This window comes from Ambystoma mexicanum, chromosome 12 (assembly GCF_040938575.1).
Source record: "Ambystoma mexicanum isolate Mex_15411 chromosome 12, UKY_AmexF1_1, whole genome shotgun sequence".
In the NCBI taxonomy this organism is placed as follows: domain Eukaryota; kingdom Metazoa; phylum Chordata; class Amphibia; order Caudata; family Ambystomatidae; genus Ambystoma; species Ambystoma mexicanum.
The window spans coordinates 156,887,679-156,908,646 of NC_090936.1; the positions used below are offsets into that span (position 1 = coordinate 156,887,679).

General features: G+C 49.6%; 1 protein-coding gene across 7 annotated transcripts in view; it reads left to right on the forward strand.

Moving 5' to 3' along the window:
• The window catches only part of PACSIN2 (protein kinase C and casein kinase substrate in neurons 2), a 909,220-nt gene that overhangs the window by 665,869 nt on the left and 222,383 nt on the right, over positions 1-20,968 (forward strand). For all 7 annotated transcript variants that reach the window (XM_069628223.1, XM_069628220.1, XM_069628219.1 and 4 more), the window contains one exon: positions 20,256-20,376. In XM_069628223.1, coding sequence (XP_069484324.1) covers positions 20,256-20,376 — 121 coding nt within the window. The remainder of the gene's footprint in view (positions 1-20,255; positions 20,377-20,968) is intronic.

Sequence of the window (20,968 nt, forward strand, 5' to 3'; positions counted from 1 at the left end):
TTTTAAAAAGGGAGGGAAATGTACGGTTTTGTTTGACAAGAGCACATGGTCAGGATTCTATCAGTCGATTGTTATGTAACATTGTCCTAGCTTTTCTGGGGCTACACACACTATAGTCAATTTTTTAATTCAAGCAGTAAACCTGATGGCACAATGCAGAGATTAACAATACATTTTATATCTGCCAAACGCCAATGTTAATTGATTTTTGAGGTTATATGTATTGACAAGTTTTGTATTATTGTGATACATATGCTTCATAGAAGGGTTATAGGTCCTAGATTTGAGGTTGGGAACAGGAGAGAGAGGGAAACTTGGGTGCCAGAAGATGGTCTGTGGTCTTCAACCTGTGGTTCTCGTGATGTTTTAGACTAACACTCTCATGATCCCTCACCACTGCCTATGGAGGCTAGGGCTGATGGGAATTGTAGTCCCAAATACACGACGAGCCAAATGTTGCAGAGCCCTATGTTAAGTAATGTCAACCTTGGAGTTGCTATATAGCGGAACTCCACGACTTTTCCAACATTCCATCTGTCTGTGCGAGAGCCAACAGCTAACCCCCTAAAAATGTAGCAGTATAGAATTGTTTATGTAACCCAAGATGTGCGTAAACACTGATCACGATAGAAGCCAACAAACCAGAGATGGTAAAGTACTGGGAACATACTAGAGACCTCTGGCGTGAAGGGCCACATTGCTCATGCCCTTTGATTGAGTTGAGGAAGAGGGAATGTGATAGTACACCATGAGAAGGAAATGGAGCTAAAGAGGTAGTGCAGAGTAACATCAAGAGAACTAACCCAGCTTTGGCTTAGTCAAGACGACCAAACTATAAAGGCAGTCAAAAGGTGAAAGTGGACACATTGAGGTCTAGGTTCGAAGTAGAGCTGAAGTACCGAAGCTGAGAAAACCAAAAACCTTATGGACCTGGGACCAAAGACTGGCAGGACCCAAATCTTCAAAACCTTTGGCAAACAGACAGATGAAACAAGAGTTGAACTATCCAGGAGTCAACATCATGATCTTGGGGGGATTGGAAACCCCACCAAGGGCTGTCAGACTTGAGCCGACTGGTAGCCCAGTTCCCCGCAAGTGTGAGACCAGGTGCGGAAGCCTAAGCAGGAGCAGAGTCTGGGATGCTCCTGCAAGAACACAACCGAAATGATAAGGTGGCAAAAGCAACATCCCAGTGAGCAAATCCATGAGAAATTACCATTGGCGGGGGGCGACAATGGCAACAGCCTGAAAATCGACCCACAACAGATCTAGCACTAATAGACAGTCAACAGCAAGCAGATGCCAAAGGCCCAGAAGAGCCGCCCTTGATTAAAAGACTGGTATTGCAATTCCCTGAACAAAGAAGCAGGAAGCTGAAAGACTCTAAATTTACCACAGCATCTGAATCTGAGATGGTTCTATGTGTTTTTACTGAACAATCTAACAATAAACATTTTTACCACCCTTCTTTACTGTTGTATCCTGCAAAAAGCAGCAGTAGACCTCCTGACTCCATCCCCACCTCCATCCAATATTGCCTCACCCAAACCTACCAACTGCTTTTTTGAGGCAAAGTGGTCATGTTCTGTGATTCTTGTAGTTTAGTTTATTTTTATTTATTATAATTGTATAATAGTTCAGAAACTGAATTCTACAATAACATTTATAGACAGATTTACACATACTTGACACAATTTAACACATATATCAACTTCCAATTTCGTAAATAATAAACCATTTACCAAGACCTAAAAAGAAAACATATGTTTCACTTAAAATGCTAAAAAAATCACACTAAAAGCAGAAAAGCCAAATCCTTTTCAAATCGTCCCACATATCATTTAAAGGCCCTGCTACAAACATTTGCCAACCCTAGACTCCAGACATAATCATCAGTCATACTCTGTGCTTATGGCAGTCTACACCAGCAACAGAACTACAGATCTCTAGACTCTATAAAGGGCCAACAAAGTGGTTACTGATGTGGAATTAACACATAGCACCCAAAACTCCTTCGCTTTTGATAGTGTCTAAATTGTGAAATAGATGGGTCAATGCCACCAAATACAGAGAGCCAGGGTTGGGGCATTCAGTCAGAACATGCCTAGCTGTTTCGAGGTTGGTAGCAATATGACAGATCCTACTGAATGTAGTCTCGTGGGGGATCATTTTCTGTGCACCACAGATGGCCAGTACCGGAGGTTGATTAATGCGCAGCCGAAGATAAAAAAATCTCTGGTCCGCGGATTAGGGCAAAGTTCTAGGTAAATCTCAGGCTTCAGATATTGATGGATCACTGGCACTGCACTCAAGTAGCTTTTTAGGCTACTAAGGTGAGCATAGTTCCGTATCCAATCATGTTTCTGGACCCTTTGCTTGAGGGCACCTTTTAACAATTCAAAGTTGGAACAGCAGTCATAATCGGGGAACCATCCCACTTCTTCACATAGCTCGTCAAATAACCGAACACGACGAGAACACTTGCTTCACTCTAGTACTGACTCATAGCTAGCCCCCAGTATACTTGATAAAGGACAGGAGGGAGAGTTTGTAGCTTTCATCATCAAACAACCTCTTCATATTAGTAACTGGGCTCTAAGGGAAACAAGTCCCAGTTCCAGACAAATATATTCTACGGAGGTTGCCCTGGGTAGATGTAATGCAGCTCTCCAAAATCTAGCTTCCACCACATTTAGCCATTTCAGATCTTTCATAGCTAGGGCCTCAAGCCTGTATAATACCGACGGGCATAACCTGTGTTTGCATTGCATTAACACACCAGTTTGTGTGAATCCAGAGTAGTCCCTTACAAACCTTCGACAAACCCCTGTGATCTGTCTTGCCTTAACCTTTGTATCTATAATGTCAGTGTACCCTTGAACTCTGGACATCTCAAGCCCTAGACACTTGTAGCTGTCCACATACTCAATTGTCCCCATAAAGGACCCCAGTTTCACCTTGCAGATTTTCCTGGAGGAAACCAGCATCCCCTTGGTTTTACCAAGGTTAACTGATAGTTTAAACTCATTTGCATATGTAGCCAGTTCCTCCAGCATCGCCTTCAGACCTGTTACCAAATGATCAAACATTACCAGACCGTCGGCATATAGCATGCCTCTTATCTTAATGTTAGCAATCTTAGGTGGGCAACCCACTTTTACTAACATTTGGCGAATAAATCTGCTACATAGATGTTAAAAAGTAGAGGGGCCAGCATACCCCCTTGCCTGACCGCATTATTAATAGGTATTTTATCTGATGGGGTCCCCTGATCATTCAGTCTAATCCAGGCAGTGGTGCCCTCATGCAATGCCCTGTTGACCTCCAAGAACCAACTATGGCAACCCAGCTGGCTCAATTTACCCCCACTGGATGCACCGATCAACATGGTCAAATGCTGATCGGAAATCAACAAATGCGATATACAAAGCAGGGCCAGCAGCGGTACAAGCCTGAGAGATAAACGTATCCAGAACTCTGAGATTGTGAACCGTACTTGACCCAGATCTAAAACCTGTCTGGCATTGGTGCAAAATCTCAGCCATGTCAACCCTGCCCTGAAGATGCTCCAGTATATAAGTCGCAAAAACCTTCCCGGTTACATCGAGTAGCGACGACAACCTATAATTTATCAGGGCACAAACGATCCCCTCCCTTGAAAACTGGGACCAGAATGGCCTCTTTCCAAGAGTCTGGAATACTTTTTCTTCTGCACACTTTCGTGAACAATGGATGCAAGGTTTCAGCCCAAACTAAAGGGTCGCTCTTCAATACCGCTGAAGAGAGGCCATTTGGCCCCGGCGCTCTGGAATATTTTAGGGCAGATAAATGGTGGCTGATATCCCTAGTAAAGTGAATAGGACAGATAGACTCAGAATGCTCAACAGGCAAATTAGTCTTCGTATCTATGAACATTTTACTTTTCAAGACCCCTCTGCAATGGGGTTCAAGATCTGGGATTTGGAGGGAGTCCTGGCCCCCGTCAGAATCCTCCACATGACCCCCACCTTACAGGTCATCAAGGTCTGAATCCGATGTTCCCTGTTCCCCCGCTTTCCCTCCCAATGTCTTCTGCGTACCCAATTGCGAAATCTGGTCTTCAATCGAGCTCTATTATACACTACCATACCAGGAGAAACATAAAGAGGATTAACAGCCCGTAATTTCCTTCTCAGTAATCTTTTAGCCCTATTAATCTCTGGGTCCTAGCCATGCCTGTTTTTCCCCAGACATGGTCAAACTCTTACCTTTACATTTACCTGTGGAATTAGATAACCATTTTAGCCACTCTTCAATATTATTAGGTGTCATTGCATATAGATTGAACCTGGTGTCACAAAGCTTCTTTTTTAACAAGTCGCAGGCCGTAGTCACATTTTTGTCAGACTATAGGAGTCGCAACCCCATTTTACAGAGAGGGTGGCATGGTCACTTGGCATTTGCGAAGACCTGACATCATCAGCACTCTGTGTCCTCATCTTACTCAATCTCTATTCTGCCTTTGACATGGTCAACCATGACATCCTGCTTAACCGTCTGTGTGATAACCTGGGTATCACCGATCAGGCCCTGGCTTGACTGACTTCTTTCCTCTCCAATCGACCCCTCCCAGGTCCAACTTCGCTCCTTCCTCTCCTCTATCACCATCTCTACCTGTGGTGTTCCCCATGGGTCTAACCTCTCTCCCTGGCTGTTCAACCAATACCTGGCACTTCTTGCCCACCGCATTGCCGCTCTCTGCCCAACTTTCAGTGCTATGCGGATGACACTGCTCATTTTCAGGCTCCCTTCAGCCACCTCTTCGCCTTCTCTCAACTCTGACTGTCTGTCAGCTAGCCAGGAATGGTGTGCCGCCAATGATCTCTGCTTTAATGCCAGAAAGACTGAGATTCTCCTCATCGGCACACCTGCTCCCTCCTTTCTTGTCTCTCTCTGGCCGGCCTCGCTTGGCCCTCTTCTTGCTCCCACCTGTGAGGCTGGAAACCTTGGGGTCATCTTCGACTCCACACTGTCCTTCTCTCCTCACATCTCGTCTCTAGAAAGTCACATTACCAGCTGCACCTCCTCAGAGGTATTCTTCCTTTCCTCTCCTTCCCCCCAAAAGCTCACTGTCTCCAGAGCTCTGGTTCTCTCTAGGCTGTATTATTGCAACAGCCTCTTTCTAAATCTGCCTGCCTCTACTCTTCGACCTCTACAACTCATCCAGAACAGGACTGTGAGACTTGTCCTTGGCCTTAAGCACAGGGATCGTGTATCTCCAGGACTGAAATCTCTGCACTGGCTCCCAGTGGCTGCGAGCATTGCGTTCAAAACCCTCTGCTTTGTCCACAAGGCCTTCTGGGGCCTGCGGCCTCAATACCGTCAACTCTCTCTTCCTAAATATCTTCCTTCTTGACTCTTCACTCATCCGCCTCCAAACTTCCTCGGGGTCAATTGCTTCTCCAAGCAATGAGTTGGTGGTAGATCGCTTTCTTTGGCTGGGGCCTCCCTCTGGAACAGCCTCACTGAAACTTGAGAACCATCTCCGGTTCCGGAAGCACCTCAAAATCTTCCACTTTGCTTCTGCTTTCTCTCCTCCTCTCCCCTGCTGAATTCCTGGCTGAATCTGGAACTGCACTGGTCACCTGGCTATCCTCTGATCTCAGGCCCAGGCCCGTTCCCCCACCAGTTGCACACCTGCACTGCCTCCCAGGCAACCCCTGCACTTGGGGACTGTTTTATCTATCCCTACAGTCCCCTACCAGCACTTGACGCCTGATGTCTGCACCTACCCTTGCACTTGCCACCAGCTGGCCGCACTTTTACTTATTGTGTATTTATTCCATGTATTCTACTGCCAATCCCATGTACTGAACTCTCCCTTCCCCCCTGCACTTTTCCCCTTCCCCCGCACTTTGCGCGATCTCACTGTCACCTGGCCTAGTAAGATCATTGTCTCCGTTTCTCTGTTTCTCCCTCCCTTGCCTCGTCACACCTTGAAACACTTGTGCATAGGCGCGTTATAAATGCCATATCATACCTCTCTACCAAAGGGTGGTTGCATTGACTCTTCCATTTAGGACCATCGGACCCCAATCATACAGTAACTTAAGCCATTTTTTTCCCTTTGGGATTAACAGTTTTGAGCTCCATAGAATTGACACCAGTTCCACTCTCCAATGGAATGCTCACCAAGTCTAGCATTTAAAACCCCTCCCACAATTATGCCTTCATTCGCATTGCCAGTCACCCATATGGTCAGCACCTTATCATTATATGCGAAAATGGTATCAGTGGGAGTGTGGGGGGGTCATATACATTAATAAAAAGCACCTTTTTTACCTCTGTGCCTCCCCCTCTCCCCCCCCGGTCTCCTCAACAATCAACACCTTCCCCTCTTTCTCAACCGGGGCAATTTGCCTAGATTCCAATGCATTGTTAACCCCAAACAACAAACCACCATAGGGGCGCCCCACAGGACCCTTCCCTGCCTCCATCTGATATCTTTGAAACCCGTCAAGTAAAAATTGGTCAACCAGCCAGGTTTCCTGGAGCATAAGCACATTGGGCCTCATTAAGAGATTTTTTGCGGTAATGGAAAACGATGGTGGTAAGGGAATACCGGCACCGCATACCGCTCCGGCCTATTACGAGCCAACAACCCGGCATCAGCGCCACCGCTGAGACTGTGCTCCCCATACCTGCATGCGCGCGGGCACGCGGCCCTTTGAGCCGGCAATACCGGGATGCCGCTATCAGGAGGACATCCAAAGTCACGCAGACATGCAACTAATGGCATCACGAATGCGTTAATAAGTGATACCGCAATGCCGGCCTCACCGGCATCGCGTATCACCCGCTAACACCAATTTGCAGTGTTCCCAACTGCCACAGGTGCACACAATCAGCACAGGTGGAGGCAGTGGAGTCTGGCCCATCACAAAAGGAGCACACCCACACACCACACCAAAATGATCGCACTTGCAGTTGCGCTATTGGGGCTGGAGGACATGCTTGCATTGCTACACCATGAGCAACAGCTACAACAGGCACCACAGAGGAGACGCAGGAGGAGAATGAGGGTGAGACAGGGGCACCAAGTCCCACCAGTGCTGCCAGTGTACCACGCAGGTAGGCTCCAATCCCTCACATCAGAGCCAGTCCTTTCAACCTAACCCCTGAGCAGATCCACACCCTGTACCGGCCAGACCGGGACACCATCACCACCATTGTGGACATGATACACGACAACATTGTCAGCCTGATTGAAATCCGCACTGCCATCCCCCTCTACTGAAGGTAGTCTGTGCTCCTCCTCCTGGCCACAGGCACCTACCGGCACACAGTGGGGCAGATGCGTGGCATATCACAAATTTTATTTTCACGCATGCTGAACCAAGTATTGGATGCCCTCCTGAAGCACTCAAGCGACTACATATCCCTACCACATACTGCCCAGGAAACCTCTGACACAAAAATTGGCTTCCATGCACTGGCAGGCATGCTAAATTGTATCAGTGCCCTCTACTGCACCCATGTGGAATTGGTGGTCCCACATGCCATGGAGGTGGCATACTGCAATTGTAAGCTATATCACTCCGTCAATGTGCAGATGGTATGTGACTCCAGAAAGTTCATCACACATTGTTGTGCCCGATATCCCGGATCAACTCATGATTCAGTGGTCCTGCGGAATTCCACGCTACATGGAACGACATGCTGGACGATGTGCCTGGCTGCTTGGTAAGTTGCATGACAGGCACATGGCAGTGTAATGAGGGTGAGGGGGAGACTGGACAATGCCCATACTGCAAAACACTGTGCTCCAAACCATCCCAAACTGAACATGACACCTAAACCTCATAGAAATGATGGAAGCTGCACACCAATGACAATATGCCTGACTTGCAACCAGCCCACATCCCACAACACGTCCACTGCACATCGTCAGACCTTACCCACTGTAACACAATGCAGCAACATGCTGTGAGTATGCATAATGTAAATGACCGCCGCAAAACAAAACACAGGACATGCATCCATGAGTGCGCACAAATCAATTCCACCAAGGGAATACGCTGCTTGTCACTGGCCCACCACCACAGTAGCGCTGCATGTCACCATAGGAATAATAAGCGATGAATGACTAATGATGATGAGACTTGTGCCAATGCTGCTAGTAAAAAAACATACAAATCACTCTACATCACATAGATGATAGCAAATACAGCGGTAGGCATCTACAGGTGCATGAACACCAGCAAGAAGGTGGACACCCTGCATCATCTGGGCGACGCAACCCACACCTGTAGACCATAGGACAGCACACATTGTGGCAAGTTAAAATGTGTGCATACATCCAGGGACATGTGCATGGGAACAACAAATATCTGCAGGCATGAGAGTGAGAAGTACAGGTGTCATGTTAGGAATTGACTCACACATACCTTATTTTGCACCCATGTAGGTGATGCTGGCTATCCCTTGAAGCCATGGCTCCTCACCTCTGTCCGGAACACGCAGAACAGGCACGAAGAGGACTACAATCGGGTCCATACCCGTATCTGTGTGGTGATCAAGCAGACCTTTGGCCTGTTGAAGGCACGGTTTCGCTGCCTCAGCAGGTCAGGTGATGCACTCCTGTACGGGCATGTGAAGGTGGCCAAGATCATCATGGCATGTGCCATGCTGCACAGAGCGTGCCTCTGCCCCCTGAGATTGAACAGCAACCACCAGGTGAGGATGAAGATGATGATGATGAAGAAGGGGTTGCACATCAGCCAGGTGGCGATGCACAGGAGAGACGTGCTGTGTGCCGTCTGTGATAGGCCAATATTTCTAAGACACATGGATGCAGGGGGTGCCATGGATGTGGGACTCAGGCCTCTGGGTGTGGGGGTACAGGGACACTGTACACTGTAAACCAATAAAGCACACACACACAATAAGCAATGTCCAGTCATTTTATTTATTTATTTTTTTTTTTTGGTACATACACAACGGGTGTATTGAACAGGTAATATGAACAAAGTGCTTTAACCCTCCACCTCACACATACACACACACACACCCTCCCCCTCCCCCACAACTCCCCCACACACCCCTTCCCCCCGCCCCCTCCCCCCACAACTCCCCCACACATGGTGTGCAATGGTATGCAACATGAGACTAAATTAGTCCGCACATGCAGGCTGCTCCTGCTACTTTTGTCCTCTGTCGGCGGCATGTCAGTGCGCCGTGTGGTGCGCGAAGACCTGCGCAGGGGGCTCGTCTGGGTGGAGCTGGCCGATGACCCTGTGCCCTCATGCTCCACTGTCGGGGCAGGACGCTGAGCCTCCAAGGCATTGGCAATCCTGGGCAGCACCTGCCTCACTGCTGACAGCTCCTCACATATGCACATGGTGCTTAATTTAATGGCCCCTTTCATGGCCGCAGTGTTCTCACAGGCCTCCTACCTTGTCAGGGCACCATCTGAAAAGTACTGTTTCATGAGCCCTGTCAGCTCCTGCTGCCGCCCCTCCATTTGTGCCATGCGCCACTCTCGGTCCCGGACCCCTGCTAAGGAGGATGGGACATCTGTCAAGGGGCCCAATGCAGATGGGTCCTCTGTGGGGCTCCAGGCCTCGGGTATTGCCTCAGCTCCAGACTGGTTGAGTGTGGTGCTATTGGGGGTGCTCATTGGGTTGTGCTGGGATGTTTTCCCAGGGCTGGGTGTGCCTACCACTTCTGTTGACAGGTTGTCGTCCTCGGGGACACATAACCTCAGCCTGGCACTGTCCTTCATCGCCACTCTGGGGCGCTGTGGCAGCTGCCTCCCCCACAGAGCTGTTTGCAGCAGATAGGGTCCCATCTGCCACTGGCTCAGGTTCAGTGGATTCCACCAGTATAGCCACTGTTGGTATTGCGGCTGTTCTTTGCCTCCCCTGTGCCTTGCCATCCTGTGTCGGCTTTGCCTTCAGTGGCTGTTGTTGCTTGCCAAGGCCCTTAGATGTGGTAGGCTTGTTGCCGCCTTCCCTGCCCCTGGCCGCCTTTGATGGAGTCGTGGCCTGTGCAGCTGTGTCCTCAGCATCGCTGTCGGAATCTGAACCGTTGGGGGACCGAGAGAGGGACGGCATCAGTGATGGTTGTACATGCATCATGCATACATTGGTTTTATAGCAGTTGTACACATTTGATGATTTGCTGTCTTGGAGTTGTGACATACATGTTGCTTGCTATATGGGAGGGGGGGTTATTCAGGCATACTTCTGGTTCACACATGTGTAAGGTGGTGTATGCTGTGTGACATGCCTTAGTGTTGTGGACTGCGTGCAGTGTGACGCATGCCGTTTCGCTGTTTGTGGGGTGTGTCTCAGGTATGGCATTGGCATGCTGCATGCATGTAGATGTGACGGTGCTGGGGATAGCATCTAGGAGGGGTGTGTCCATATGTGTGTGATGACCCATGCATTGGCTCCTGTCACTGTCACATTCATTTGTGGCCCATCATATTTGCATTCCAGTGGTTTGTGTGGACACTCACCTCCATCTGCCGATGACGGCACTCCACGCTCCATGTCTCCCTCTCCCTCTATCGCCTCCATGCCAATGGTGCTTGCACATGTTTCTTCCCATTGGCTGAGCTTTATGGGGGAGTTGGACCTGCCCCCTGTAGCCAGACCCTGGATCCGATTTGCAGATAGGATATTGCGCACACGGAGGCGCAGGTCATCCCACCTTTTTTTGACATCCTTGATGGTGCAGGGGGCCACTTCTCCCATATTTCTCGTTTCTTTAGCTGGGCAGCTTGCCTCACATCTGATGCAAACACCACATCTCCATTTTGGGCCAGAGTGTCTGCCAGCATGTTTAACTCATCCTAGGAGAGGCGCTCCTTTCGCTGGCGGGATGCTCCTTTTTTCAACAACATTAACCATCCCCATAACTCCCCCCTCCCTCCCTTCCCCTTCCCCCTCCCCCAGGTGCTGTTCCAAAGTCTCCATAGCTCCCTGTCACCACAAAGTGTCTAGTCGGGGTTATTCCAGGTCCAGAAGTCTTAGGCGTTGCGGGTGCCACCCGATCCTGAAATCATCTCTGAGAAAGGAAAGGACCTCACCCCACTCGCCCGCAAATTTTTGTATTGTATTGTTCATTGCGTAGGAGGCCCATTCCATCGCTACTATCTCCCAGACTTTACGCAGCCAGTCTTGAAACATTGGTATGATCGAACTCTTCCATCTCTGAGCTATGATTGTCATTGCTGCCAGAGTGAGCATCACCCTCGCTCTTTCCCTGCCCCTTGGACCCGCCGGCCCTTCTGCTGGCCTTAAGCCTAATAGTGACCACTCTGGGGGTATACCTCCCTCTGCCCCAAATACTTGTTCCATCGCCTGCTTGATGTCTCCCCAGAACGGGACTATTTTTGGGCATTGCCACCAAATATGTTCTGCAGTGCCCTCCTGGCCGCATCCCCTCCAGCAAGTTCCCGATGAGTCCGGGTAGATCCTGCGTAGCCGAGCTGGGGTATAGTACCACCCATATAATATCTTATACCAGGCCTCCCGGGTTTGTGAGGCTCTCGCTAGTTTGGGGGATCTTCCTCCATAGATTTTCCCACTCTGTCTTCTCTATTTCCCTGCCCAGAATTTTTTCCCACCGTCCCATGTATGCCTATTGCGGCCTAGGGGTAGCCTCATCCAAGATCTTGTAAAGCTGCGATATTAGGCCTTTCGAGCCGTTATTGGTCATCAGGAATTTTTCAAAAAGGGTCGGTGATCTAGTGCCCGCCTCCTTATTTATGGGGTGTAGAAGCCAGTGTCGAAGTTGTGCGTATCTGTCGTTCACCTTCCCCCAGTGCGAAATCCTTTTTACAATCTACAAAGGAACTGATCTCCCCTCCTATAAACATGTCCCACATCCAACGGCAACCTCCCTCCCGCAAGTTCTGGAATGCCCCTCTTTCCAGGTGAAGTTTTTATTATTGAAGATGGGGGTGAAAGGAGATGGGAAGGTTGTAATTTCCTTCCGTTGGACCAGTCTGTCCCAGTTATCTGCGACTAGTTTAGTGATCGAGCTAAGGTACATATGGCCCGGACGGTGCTATCTGGGTAGCCACAGAACCTCCCCCAGTTCGTGTCACGTGACCGCTCTATCCATCTGAACCCAGTGTTTTCCTTCCCCCTCCCGTAATCACCCTTAGTTGGGCTGCTTCATAGTATTGACGGAAGTTGGGAAGAGCTAGTCCCCCCCCCCTTTTCTTGGGGCCATAAATTGCATCCTACTCACCCTTGCCCTTTTTCCCTCCCATATGAACTTGTTAGTTATTACCTGGAGCTCCTTGAAGAAGCTAGCTGGGACTGCTTGAGGGATAGCTTGGAAGAGGTAGAGCAGCCTCGGCAGGGTAACCATTTTAAGTGCCTCTAGCCTCCCCAACCAGGAGATCCGCAAGTTCCGCCACTTACAGAGATCTTTCTTCATTCTTTGCAGGAGTGGGGGGTAGTTTGCTGCGTACCATCCGCGTAGAGCCAGAGTAATTCTCACCCCCAGGTACGTAATTCCCCCGGTCGCCAGGCAAAGGGCGTCGTCCCCTTTAGCTCCTCCCTCTCTTCCCTTGCCAATGTCAGGTCCATCAATTCGGACTTGTGCATGTTAATGCGTAGTCCGGATGCTTCCCCAAAGTCTTGTAGTAGTAACCTGGCTTGCGTACTCGACTCTATGGGATTGGTCAGGGCGAGCAACATGTCGTCTGCGAAGGCCGCCACCTTGTGATGCCTGCCTCCAAACGGTATTCCCTGTATTCCTTCAGATTCCCGTATTGCCTGCAGGAGGGGCTCCAGGTAAATTGCATATAGCAAGGGTGATAGGGGACATCCCTGTTTTGTACCTCTTTGGAGTTGGAATGGTCTAGTTAAAAATCCATTTACCACCACCCTCGCTCGCGGGCCCTCATAGTTCGCCTTGACCATCTGTAAGTAAGCGCCTCCTAGCCCCATCTTTTCCATGGTTTTGAAGAGGAAGGACCACTCCACCCGGCCGAACGCTTTTTCAGCGTCTAGGGACAGGAGTACTGCCGGTGTGCGAGTCTTTTCTGCCTTTTCCACCAGGTGGGCCACCCTTCTGATATTATCCGCTGTCTGCCTCCCCTTTACGAATCCCGTCTGATCCTAATGGATCAAATCCGGGTGGAGCCCCTCGAGCCTATTCGCCAGGATCTTAGTGTAGATCTTTGCATCTACGTTAATGAGCGCTATTGGCCTATAGGAGGATCTTTCAAGGGGGTCCTTGCCCTCCTTCAGAATCAGAGAGATCTTGGCTTCTTTCATAGACGGGGTGATTTGCCCACTATCTAAGAAGGAATTGAAAAGGTAGGTCAGGTGTGGAACCAGCACTCCTGCATAGGTCTTACAAAAGGACGCATTGTACCCATCGGGGCTGGGGGCCTTACCCTCGGGCAGCTTCCGAATAACCCCCCTCACCACCTCCTCCGTTATCTTTTGTTGTAGACCAATCTGGGCATCCCCCTCAATTTTACGTAGGTTAACCCTTTCCAGGAATTTCTCTTGAGCTTGGCCGCAGGGGTGCTGTGAAGCATATAAGGTCTCGTAAAAATCGGCCATGGCCTCTTGGATATCCTCTATTCGGGTAACCCTTTCCCCCCTATCTGAGTTTAGCGCCGTGATTGTGTTTCTGGAGGCAGCTCCCCGAAGGAGGCGAGCTAGCAGGGCGTCCGCCTTATTCCCTCTTGCATAGAATTTTTACCTCACAAAAAGCATGGCCCCCTCTGCTTTTTTGGTCCTAAGGATCCCCAATTGTCCTATTGCCCTCCTGTAGTCCTTCTGGTTAATCCTGCTGGGGTTCGCCGCTACCCTACCTCTCGCTTCCTCAACTTCCGCTTCCAGCCTGGACTCCAAGTCCTGTAGCTGTTTTTGTCTCTGTGCCTTAGCTGCTATAATTTCCCCCCTCAGTGTGGCCTTAAATGTGTCCCATCTTGTATCTTCCCTTGTGTCCCCTCTCTTGTTATTATCGAAGAACTCTCTCATCTTGCCCTCTATCCCCTCTCTTACCACAGGGTCCCTCAGCAGGTGTTCCTGGTATTTCCAACCCCACCGCTCCCTCCTCCTCTTTCCCAGTTCCAGCTGCATCGACAATATTTTATGATCTGCTATTCCCATGGGCCCAACCTCTATCTCCCTGACCTTACCCACCAGGTTGGCCGAGATCCAGATGTAATCAATTCTGGACTGGGTCCCATGAACTTCAGAAAGGAATGTGTAGCCCTCCTCGTCCCCCCTCAATTCCCTCCAGACGTCCCTCAGCCCTATGCTCTCCACTTTGTCCCAGAGTTCCGCTGAGGCTACCGCCCCTCCCCCACGGCTTTTGGTCCCTCCCGACCTGTCTTTAATCTTGCTCCAAGCTATATTCAGGTCCCCCATTATGATTATCTGGCCTCTTGCCCAGCCACCTATTTTCCCCATGAGATCGCAGAGGAAGGGGTCTTGCCCTGTATTGGGCGCATAAATCACCCCTATTGTGTACGATTCTTCCGCAATTGTGCCTTTTACCACAACAAACCTACCCTCCTTGTCCCTTAGGGTGTCTTCCAAGCGGAAGTTCACCACCCCCCCCCCCCTCCGATTTTGGGGGGCCAGACGCCTGAAACTCCTGATCAAACCCTCTCAACCTTACGCGACTCTGGTCCTTGCGAAGCAGATGTGTCTCTTGTAATCCCAGAAAGTCTGGTTTTCCCCCCTCCGTAAATTGTTCCAGCTTCTTCCTTTTCAGCGGGGTATTTAGGCCCCTAACATTATGCGTTACCCACTTCAATTGTAGTTAGACACTTGTCCCCGCCGTTCAAGACCCTCCGACAGTTCCCCACTCCCACTCATTTGCCCCATGCCTGTTACCAGGGTGCATGGGTCACTTCTAGCTCGTCCCTCGTGCAGCACCTGAGGATCCCTCCCCCCAACCCCTAATGACCTTAAAACTTGGTCCGCCCGCGTCCCCCCCCCCCCCTAGGCTTCCTCGCCCTTGATGATCCCATGATGTTTGCTCTTAGCACCCTCTCCCCTCCTTGTATACAAAACTGCCTTTGTGTCCACCACCCCCTGAAATTATTCAAGTACCCGATTAGTTCTCCTCTGGTCCAGCTCACTCCACCGCCGCTGGCTCCGCATCAGTTCCCTTCCCGGGGGACCTTCGCCGCACGGGCCTCCTCCTTTTCCCCTCCCCGACCAGCGACCATTCCCATGGCCTGTCTCGGGCACCACTCCTCGCCTCCGAGGAGCCGCTCGGGCCCGCCACCCTCGATTCCTCAGCCAGTTCTTGGTCCAGTTCAAGTTGAAGTAGGTCCGCACCTTCCTGCATCGTGGTTATCCGCTTCTGAGAACCAGCCCAATCGAATACAAGTCCAAACGGGAAGGTCCACTTATATCTGATCCCCTTTTCTTTAAGCTTTAGGGTGAGGGGGCTCCATTGTCGCCTCTTGAGCAAGGTGCAGCTGGCGAGATCCTGGTACAGCTCAATACGTTGGTCGTTAAAGGATATCGGCTCTTTTTGTCTAGCGGCCTTAAGTACTGCCTCTTTTTGAACGTATCTTGTAAACGCCGCTAAGACTTCGGGTTCCTGTTGAGGGAACCCACTCTGTGAACCCTGTCCAGTTCGATCCGATCAGGTGAGGACTCGCCCAATAGATCCGCGAAAATTCCTTGAACCGTTTCCTTCAGGTCCCTATCTTGCACCGTCTCCGGCAGGAGCTTCAGCCTGATGTTGATCCGCCGAGTACGGTTTTCCATGTCTTCCATTCGTATTTCCAGGTTCCGCGTCGCCATGTCGAGCCTCTCGATAGCTTCACTGTTCTCCGTGGTCTCTCTGCCTATCTCCTGCAGGCCTTTTTCGACTGTCTTTTCTCTCCCCCAGTTGACCCACTTCCTGCTTGATTTCGGCCAGCGCTTGGTTAATGTCAGATCTTATTAATTGAAATTGCTCTTGAAAGGCTTTCCCCAAAGATGCTTGGAATGAGAGCAGCTCCCCATGCAGGTCCTGGCGTGAGATCTGGGCGGACGCTTCCAGGGTCTCGCCGTGCTCCTGCTCCGTACTGCCCCACCCCCCCCACCCCCCCCTGTGTGGCCCTGCGTTCCTCGGTTGCATCCTTGCTTACCCAGAGGGCCATGATGGGGCCTGAGGCATCCGGCTGCGACTGGCCGCCCTTATTGGCCTTGCCCTTGTTTTTAGCTGCCATATTTGTAGCTCGGAGGCTGGGGGGTCCCCCCCAGTCCTGCCCGTGCCTTCCCAGGGGGTCACCCCCGCCCGGTTCTGAATTCCTTGCCTCGCTGTTCCCGACCAGGACTGAGTCCCCAGCCTTGCAGTGCTTGACGATGCCTGTCGGGGTTGCGTGTAGTAGGGCAATACCTCTGTGAGGCCACGCGGGGAACCAACGCCAGCCCTGCAGCCCGGCGCAAATGTCGCCCGGGCGCCGCTCCCCTCACCGCTCACCGCACTGCTCTGGTAGTATCCACTCGCTCTCCGCCCAGGGCCGTGCTCCACTTCATGGGCGGGGTCGCTGCCCGGAGCTCGCCACCGCTCTAAAGGACTGGCGCGGGCCCCTCGATCCTAGGCTCTGCCGCCGAGCCGATATAAGGTCCCCCGGTGTGTCCCAAAGGTACCTCCTTTCCCGGGGTCTCCTCCTCCCCAGCTCAGACAGCCGCGTCGCACCCCGGCGTGAGGACGGGACGGGGCTGCAATCTCGTCTCACCTGGAGCACCCCCTCTCCTGCTCTGCCCAGTAGGCCTGAAGCGTCTCCCTTCGCCTGCGGGCCTCTGGGGCGCGCCGCAGTATTTTCCCCCTGCTCCTGCTGGGTGAGATGGCAGCTACCCGTGGTCGAGGGTGCGGGGGGGGCGCCAGCCGCTGTTATCCTCAGTTCCTCGGCTCATAAGGGGTGGTGGAACCGCTTAAATGAGTTGGAGGTTCTGGAGCGCCGTCGGGGCACGTCTACCTGGTGTCGGCAGCCATCTTGGAATCGGATGCTCCTTTTTTTAATGGCCTTTGGCATTGTGCTGGAGGTGTAGCTGGTGTTGTGTGGATCCAGGTCCTGTGTCTCGAGGATTGCAGTGGACTGTGTTTTTCAAGATGGCCACCGTAGCATTTCCCGTTCTGGCGCGATGACGTCCCTTCCGGTTCCGGTATTGCCGGACCCGTTATTGCCGGTGCCCGATATTTAGGGGTGGGCGAAGGTGGAGGAGGTATCAGCGCTTTGCATGATGCCGCTAATGAGGGTTTTAGGGTCATTTATGGCATGCCGGTACAGACGATACCGGCATGCCACTACGCACGTGCACATATTCTCGTAATCGGCCGCTGTGTCAGTGCTACCCGGACGCGGTATTGCCTCTGTGCCGGTAAGGTTTGCTTTTTACCGCAAATATCATAATGAGGCCCATTGTGTTGTTCCAAGAACTTTAAGGAAAGGCCTGCTTGCGTGAAGTGAGAATGGCCCCTGGTGTTCCACACCACCGTGGCCAGAGATCATTGAGCTTGGTTTTCACTCCCCACAAATATTGCTTTCAGCCAACGCCACCCCTGTACATTATCAAACTTCGCCCCCCTCAGGCTCCTTTACATTTAATTAACAAATCCTAGAAGGTGCATTCAGATCCATTTTACACCTACACCCAGGTGCAATACTCCCAGGATTAGAGGTTTATCTAAGGTGTAACCTAAAAATGTCAAGGAGTCTGCCTGTTCAGGCAGTAGTGCTGCAGTCACCGGAAGGCCACAATGAATCGAGGCATCACCATATAGCCCACCTCCTAATGGCTCAACAAAACCTAAATCTGTAGAACTAAGAATCCGCAAAGCCGGTATTTTGATGCAGATTGTAAGTAGTACAATTATTCTTGTTAGATAAAAAGACTGGATATCATCTGAGATTCTAATAATTCTCTCCAAGAGAATTGGTTGCTCTAGCGGTCTTCGGAATCCAGGCCCAAGAAACTGAGAGTGACGTTGCTTGGTTGCTTTATTAGACCCAACCATTCTTAGCACAAGCTGTAGTTACACTTTGTGTCAGGGTGATCTTCCTGACAGGATGACTCTTAGCCATGTGAATATAATGCTAAAACCTATACTCCAAACCTGAACCCTACTACAAAATGTAACCTGACTTTCAACACCATTTTTGTCTTGCAACCCAGCTTAATTGCATACACCTTAGCGCTAACCATACATAAACTAGAATATGCTCAGCACTCAGCTTGATTAAGAACCTATCTATGATGGGCTGGGGCCCCTACTATGTACAACGTTCTCTTGCCAAATACTCTCCTTCCAGACCCCTCTGCTCGACCTCCTCCAATTCTCTGCGGGTGACCTCCCTCCCGTCTTGAGCCAGACCTCCTTAAGTTCCCGAAACTCCTCAAGACCTACCTCTTCTCTTCCTCTTTCTCTCTCCCTCTCCCCTGCTAACCTCCTCCACCTCCTCACTTCTTTCCCTCCTTCCTTCTCTGCCCCAACCTGCACAGCTAGCCGACTGTCGCCTGGTGCTCCTGCAGAGCCCCACATGTCCCTGGCTCCCCCGCCAGTTCTGCACTTGCCTCCAGGCCTCTGCTCAGCACTACTCCATTATTTCCATGAGAGGAGCAACCACTCTGCATTTAACCCAGGCACATGCTGGACTGGGTGCACTTATACACCTCCCCCTCCCCTTCCCCCTTCCTGTCCTGCACACTTGCACTACCTTGACCTTCAGTGTTGTAGGCCTTGCAAGTCTGTCTGTCCGGTCCTCCCTTTGTCTCCCCTTCCTAACTTGGTCATCTTGATATTCTCATGTATAGGAGCATTGGATGACCAACTAGCAAGCAGTCTGAAATGTCAACAGACCAACACTCTAGTTTATTGATCTGTATGCTCCTCCCCTAACCCCCTCTTTTTCTCCTTTTTGTCAAGCACTTACTAGTAGATATGCCTCTGGCCTAGTCATTGTTAGATCATTTGCAATCTTCAAGGCCTAAGAATGGCAACTGTATTCCCGTGTTCCCTTCCTGCTTTGAAGCACTTCCCTTGTGTATACGCATTTTCCAAATAAACAATTACAATGTAGGATGCACAAGCAGTATGTATTCAATAGTTATCCTGTAGTTAAAATACCAGTAATTACTTCGAAGTAATTTGCTTTGATAATTCCTAAAAAAAAGTGTTGTTGCTAAAAGTGGGGGAGTGGGGAGGGGCTTGGGATGGGGTAATTGTTTTGGGGAGTAATGGGGGTACGAAGCGGACCCCCAATTAAAAAAAAAGTGATGTACAATGTCAAAGTAATTACTTATCAGTAAATGACTTTGAATTAATACTGGGATCTGAATAACATGGAACCGATTCAATAGGACCCTATTATGGCATTAAAAGATTTTGGAAATGTTCTGTCATTTACTTTACATGGGGTGTTATAAAGTGCAAAGCAAGCTTTGTAAACTGGGACGAATGAGGAAGATGCGTATACAACATCACAATAAGTAGCACAAAAGATATAGAAGTGCTATAACTAAATGGGCTAGGGCAGGGATGGCTTCGGCTCTTTAACAGTAAAAAAAGGAAGGGTAAGTGGGAAGCGTTGGTTATCGTGGGGGATTGGATTTGGATCTTGGATGAAGGCTTGAGTATTTTGTGAATATCTTTCCAGAGGTAGCAGAGCTGGACCATCAAACTATTAGCCTATTTTCTATTTTTGTATATTCAAATTGACTCTCGTTGTCAAACATTAGTGTTTGTGACATTGGGATGTGTACTCCATAGATATTTTGGGATAGGCAAAAAATCCTATTGCTGAATGTACCTTAGATCATTTCATGATGCCAATAGACTTTGGAGGGAGTGAAATCTTATTGGCTTACGTGGTGCAATACCAATATCCACAAGTACCATGTGTATGTCATAAAGCTTCCTTCCCTGTAAAGTGTTCTAATCCCTGCTCAGTCACGCTGTATCATTGCCTTATTGTGACTGCTGTTGTTTCTCAATTATGACCTGCAAGTTACAATAAAATGGTCTTCTGATTTATTTTGCCTGTGGTCTAATCTTTTCTTTCTAAAAGGTCACTCCTTTTCTCATTTTCCATAAAGCCCTCGGTGACAAGCACCCAGAGGCTCTTAAATATGTGTTTTCCTCAATTTTAAAGCATGCTTCTCAATAAGTTTGCTTTACTTTTTCTTTGTAAACATTGCCTCTTTCCAAATTTGTATTGGTTGGGTAGGCACCATTTTTGTGTAGGTTGTCTTTCATTTTTCAAACTACAAAATTCTGCCTTGCAGCTACAAAATAATCTATGTTGACCTGGAACAGTCTATACAATCAGCCGATGCCCAAGAGGATTTGAAATGGTTTCACTCCAATCATGGCCCAGGAATGAGCATGAACTGGCCACAGTTTGAGGTAAGAAAGGGCAAACCTGGACTTTTGTATAATTGATTCTTCTCTGGCCTTGACATGCATTGTTTTATTTAAATCCCTCATGCAACGTCTTGGCGGTTACACAACAATTCCCCCTGTTTTGGTGCAATGAAGAAAAATAGGTAGACTACAACATGAAAAACGTGTATGTGTGTATACAAACATATATATATTAGGTATTCAGTACCATGAAAGGTTGTAGTTCGTTCATTACATCATCAGTGGTGTGCAGTTTTCTCAAAGGGTGCAGTCTACTTGTCACGCTCAATATAGCTTTCATGATTAAGAATTCTCCAGCATTGGATCTTTCATGGATTCACATGCTTAGAATATTCCCCGTCGTCAGGCTGGGAATCCTCGGTAAGTTATATAGACATTTTCCATAGGAAAAATTCGGACACTTTTGTGTCCTATCTACGTCGTTTTGGGCCGCACACGTCGGCGCCACTAGGACGTAGAGGTATTTATAGCCCCGCCCCCGTGGCTCCCTCACATGTCAACCGTCTTCCAAAGTAGTGGGATTACCTTGCGTATCTGCTATTTGGTTAGGTTGTACTTTCTACTTCTGCGACTG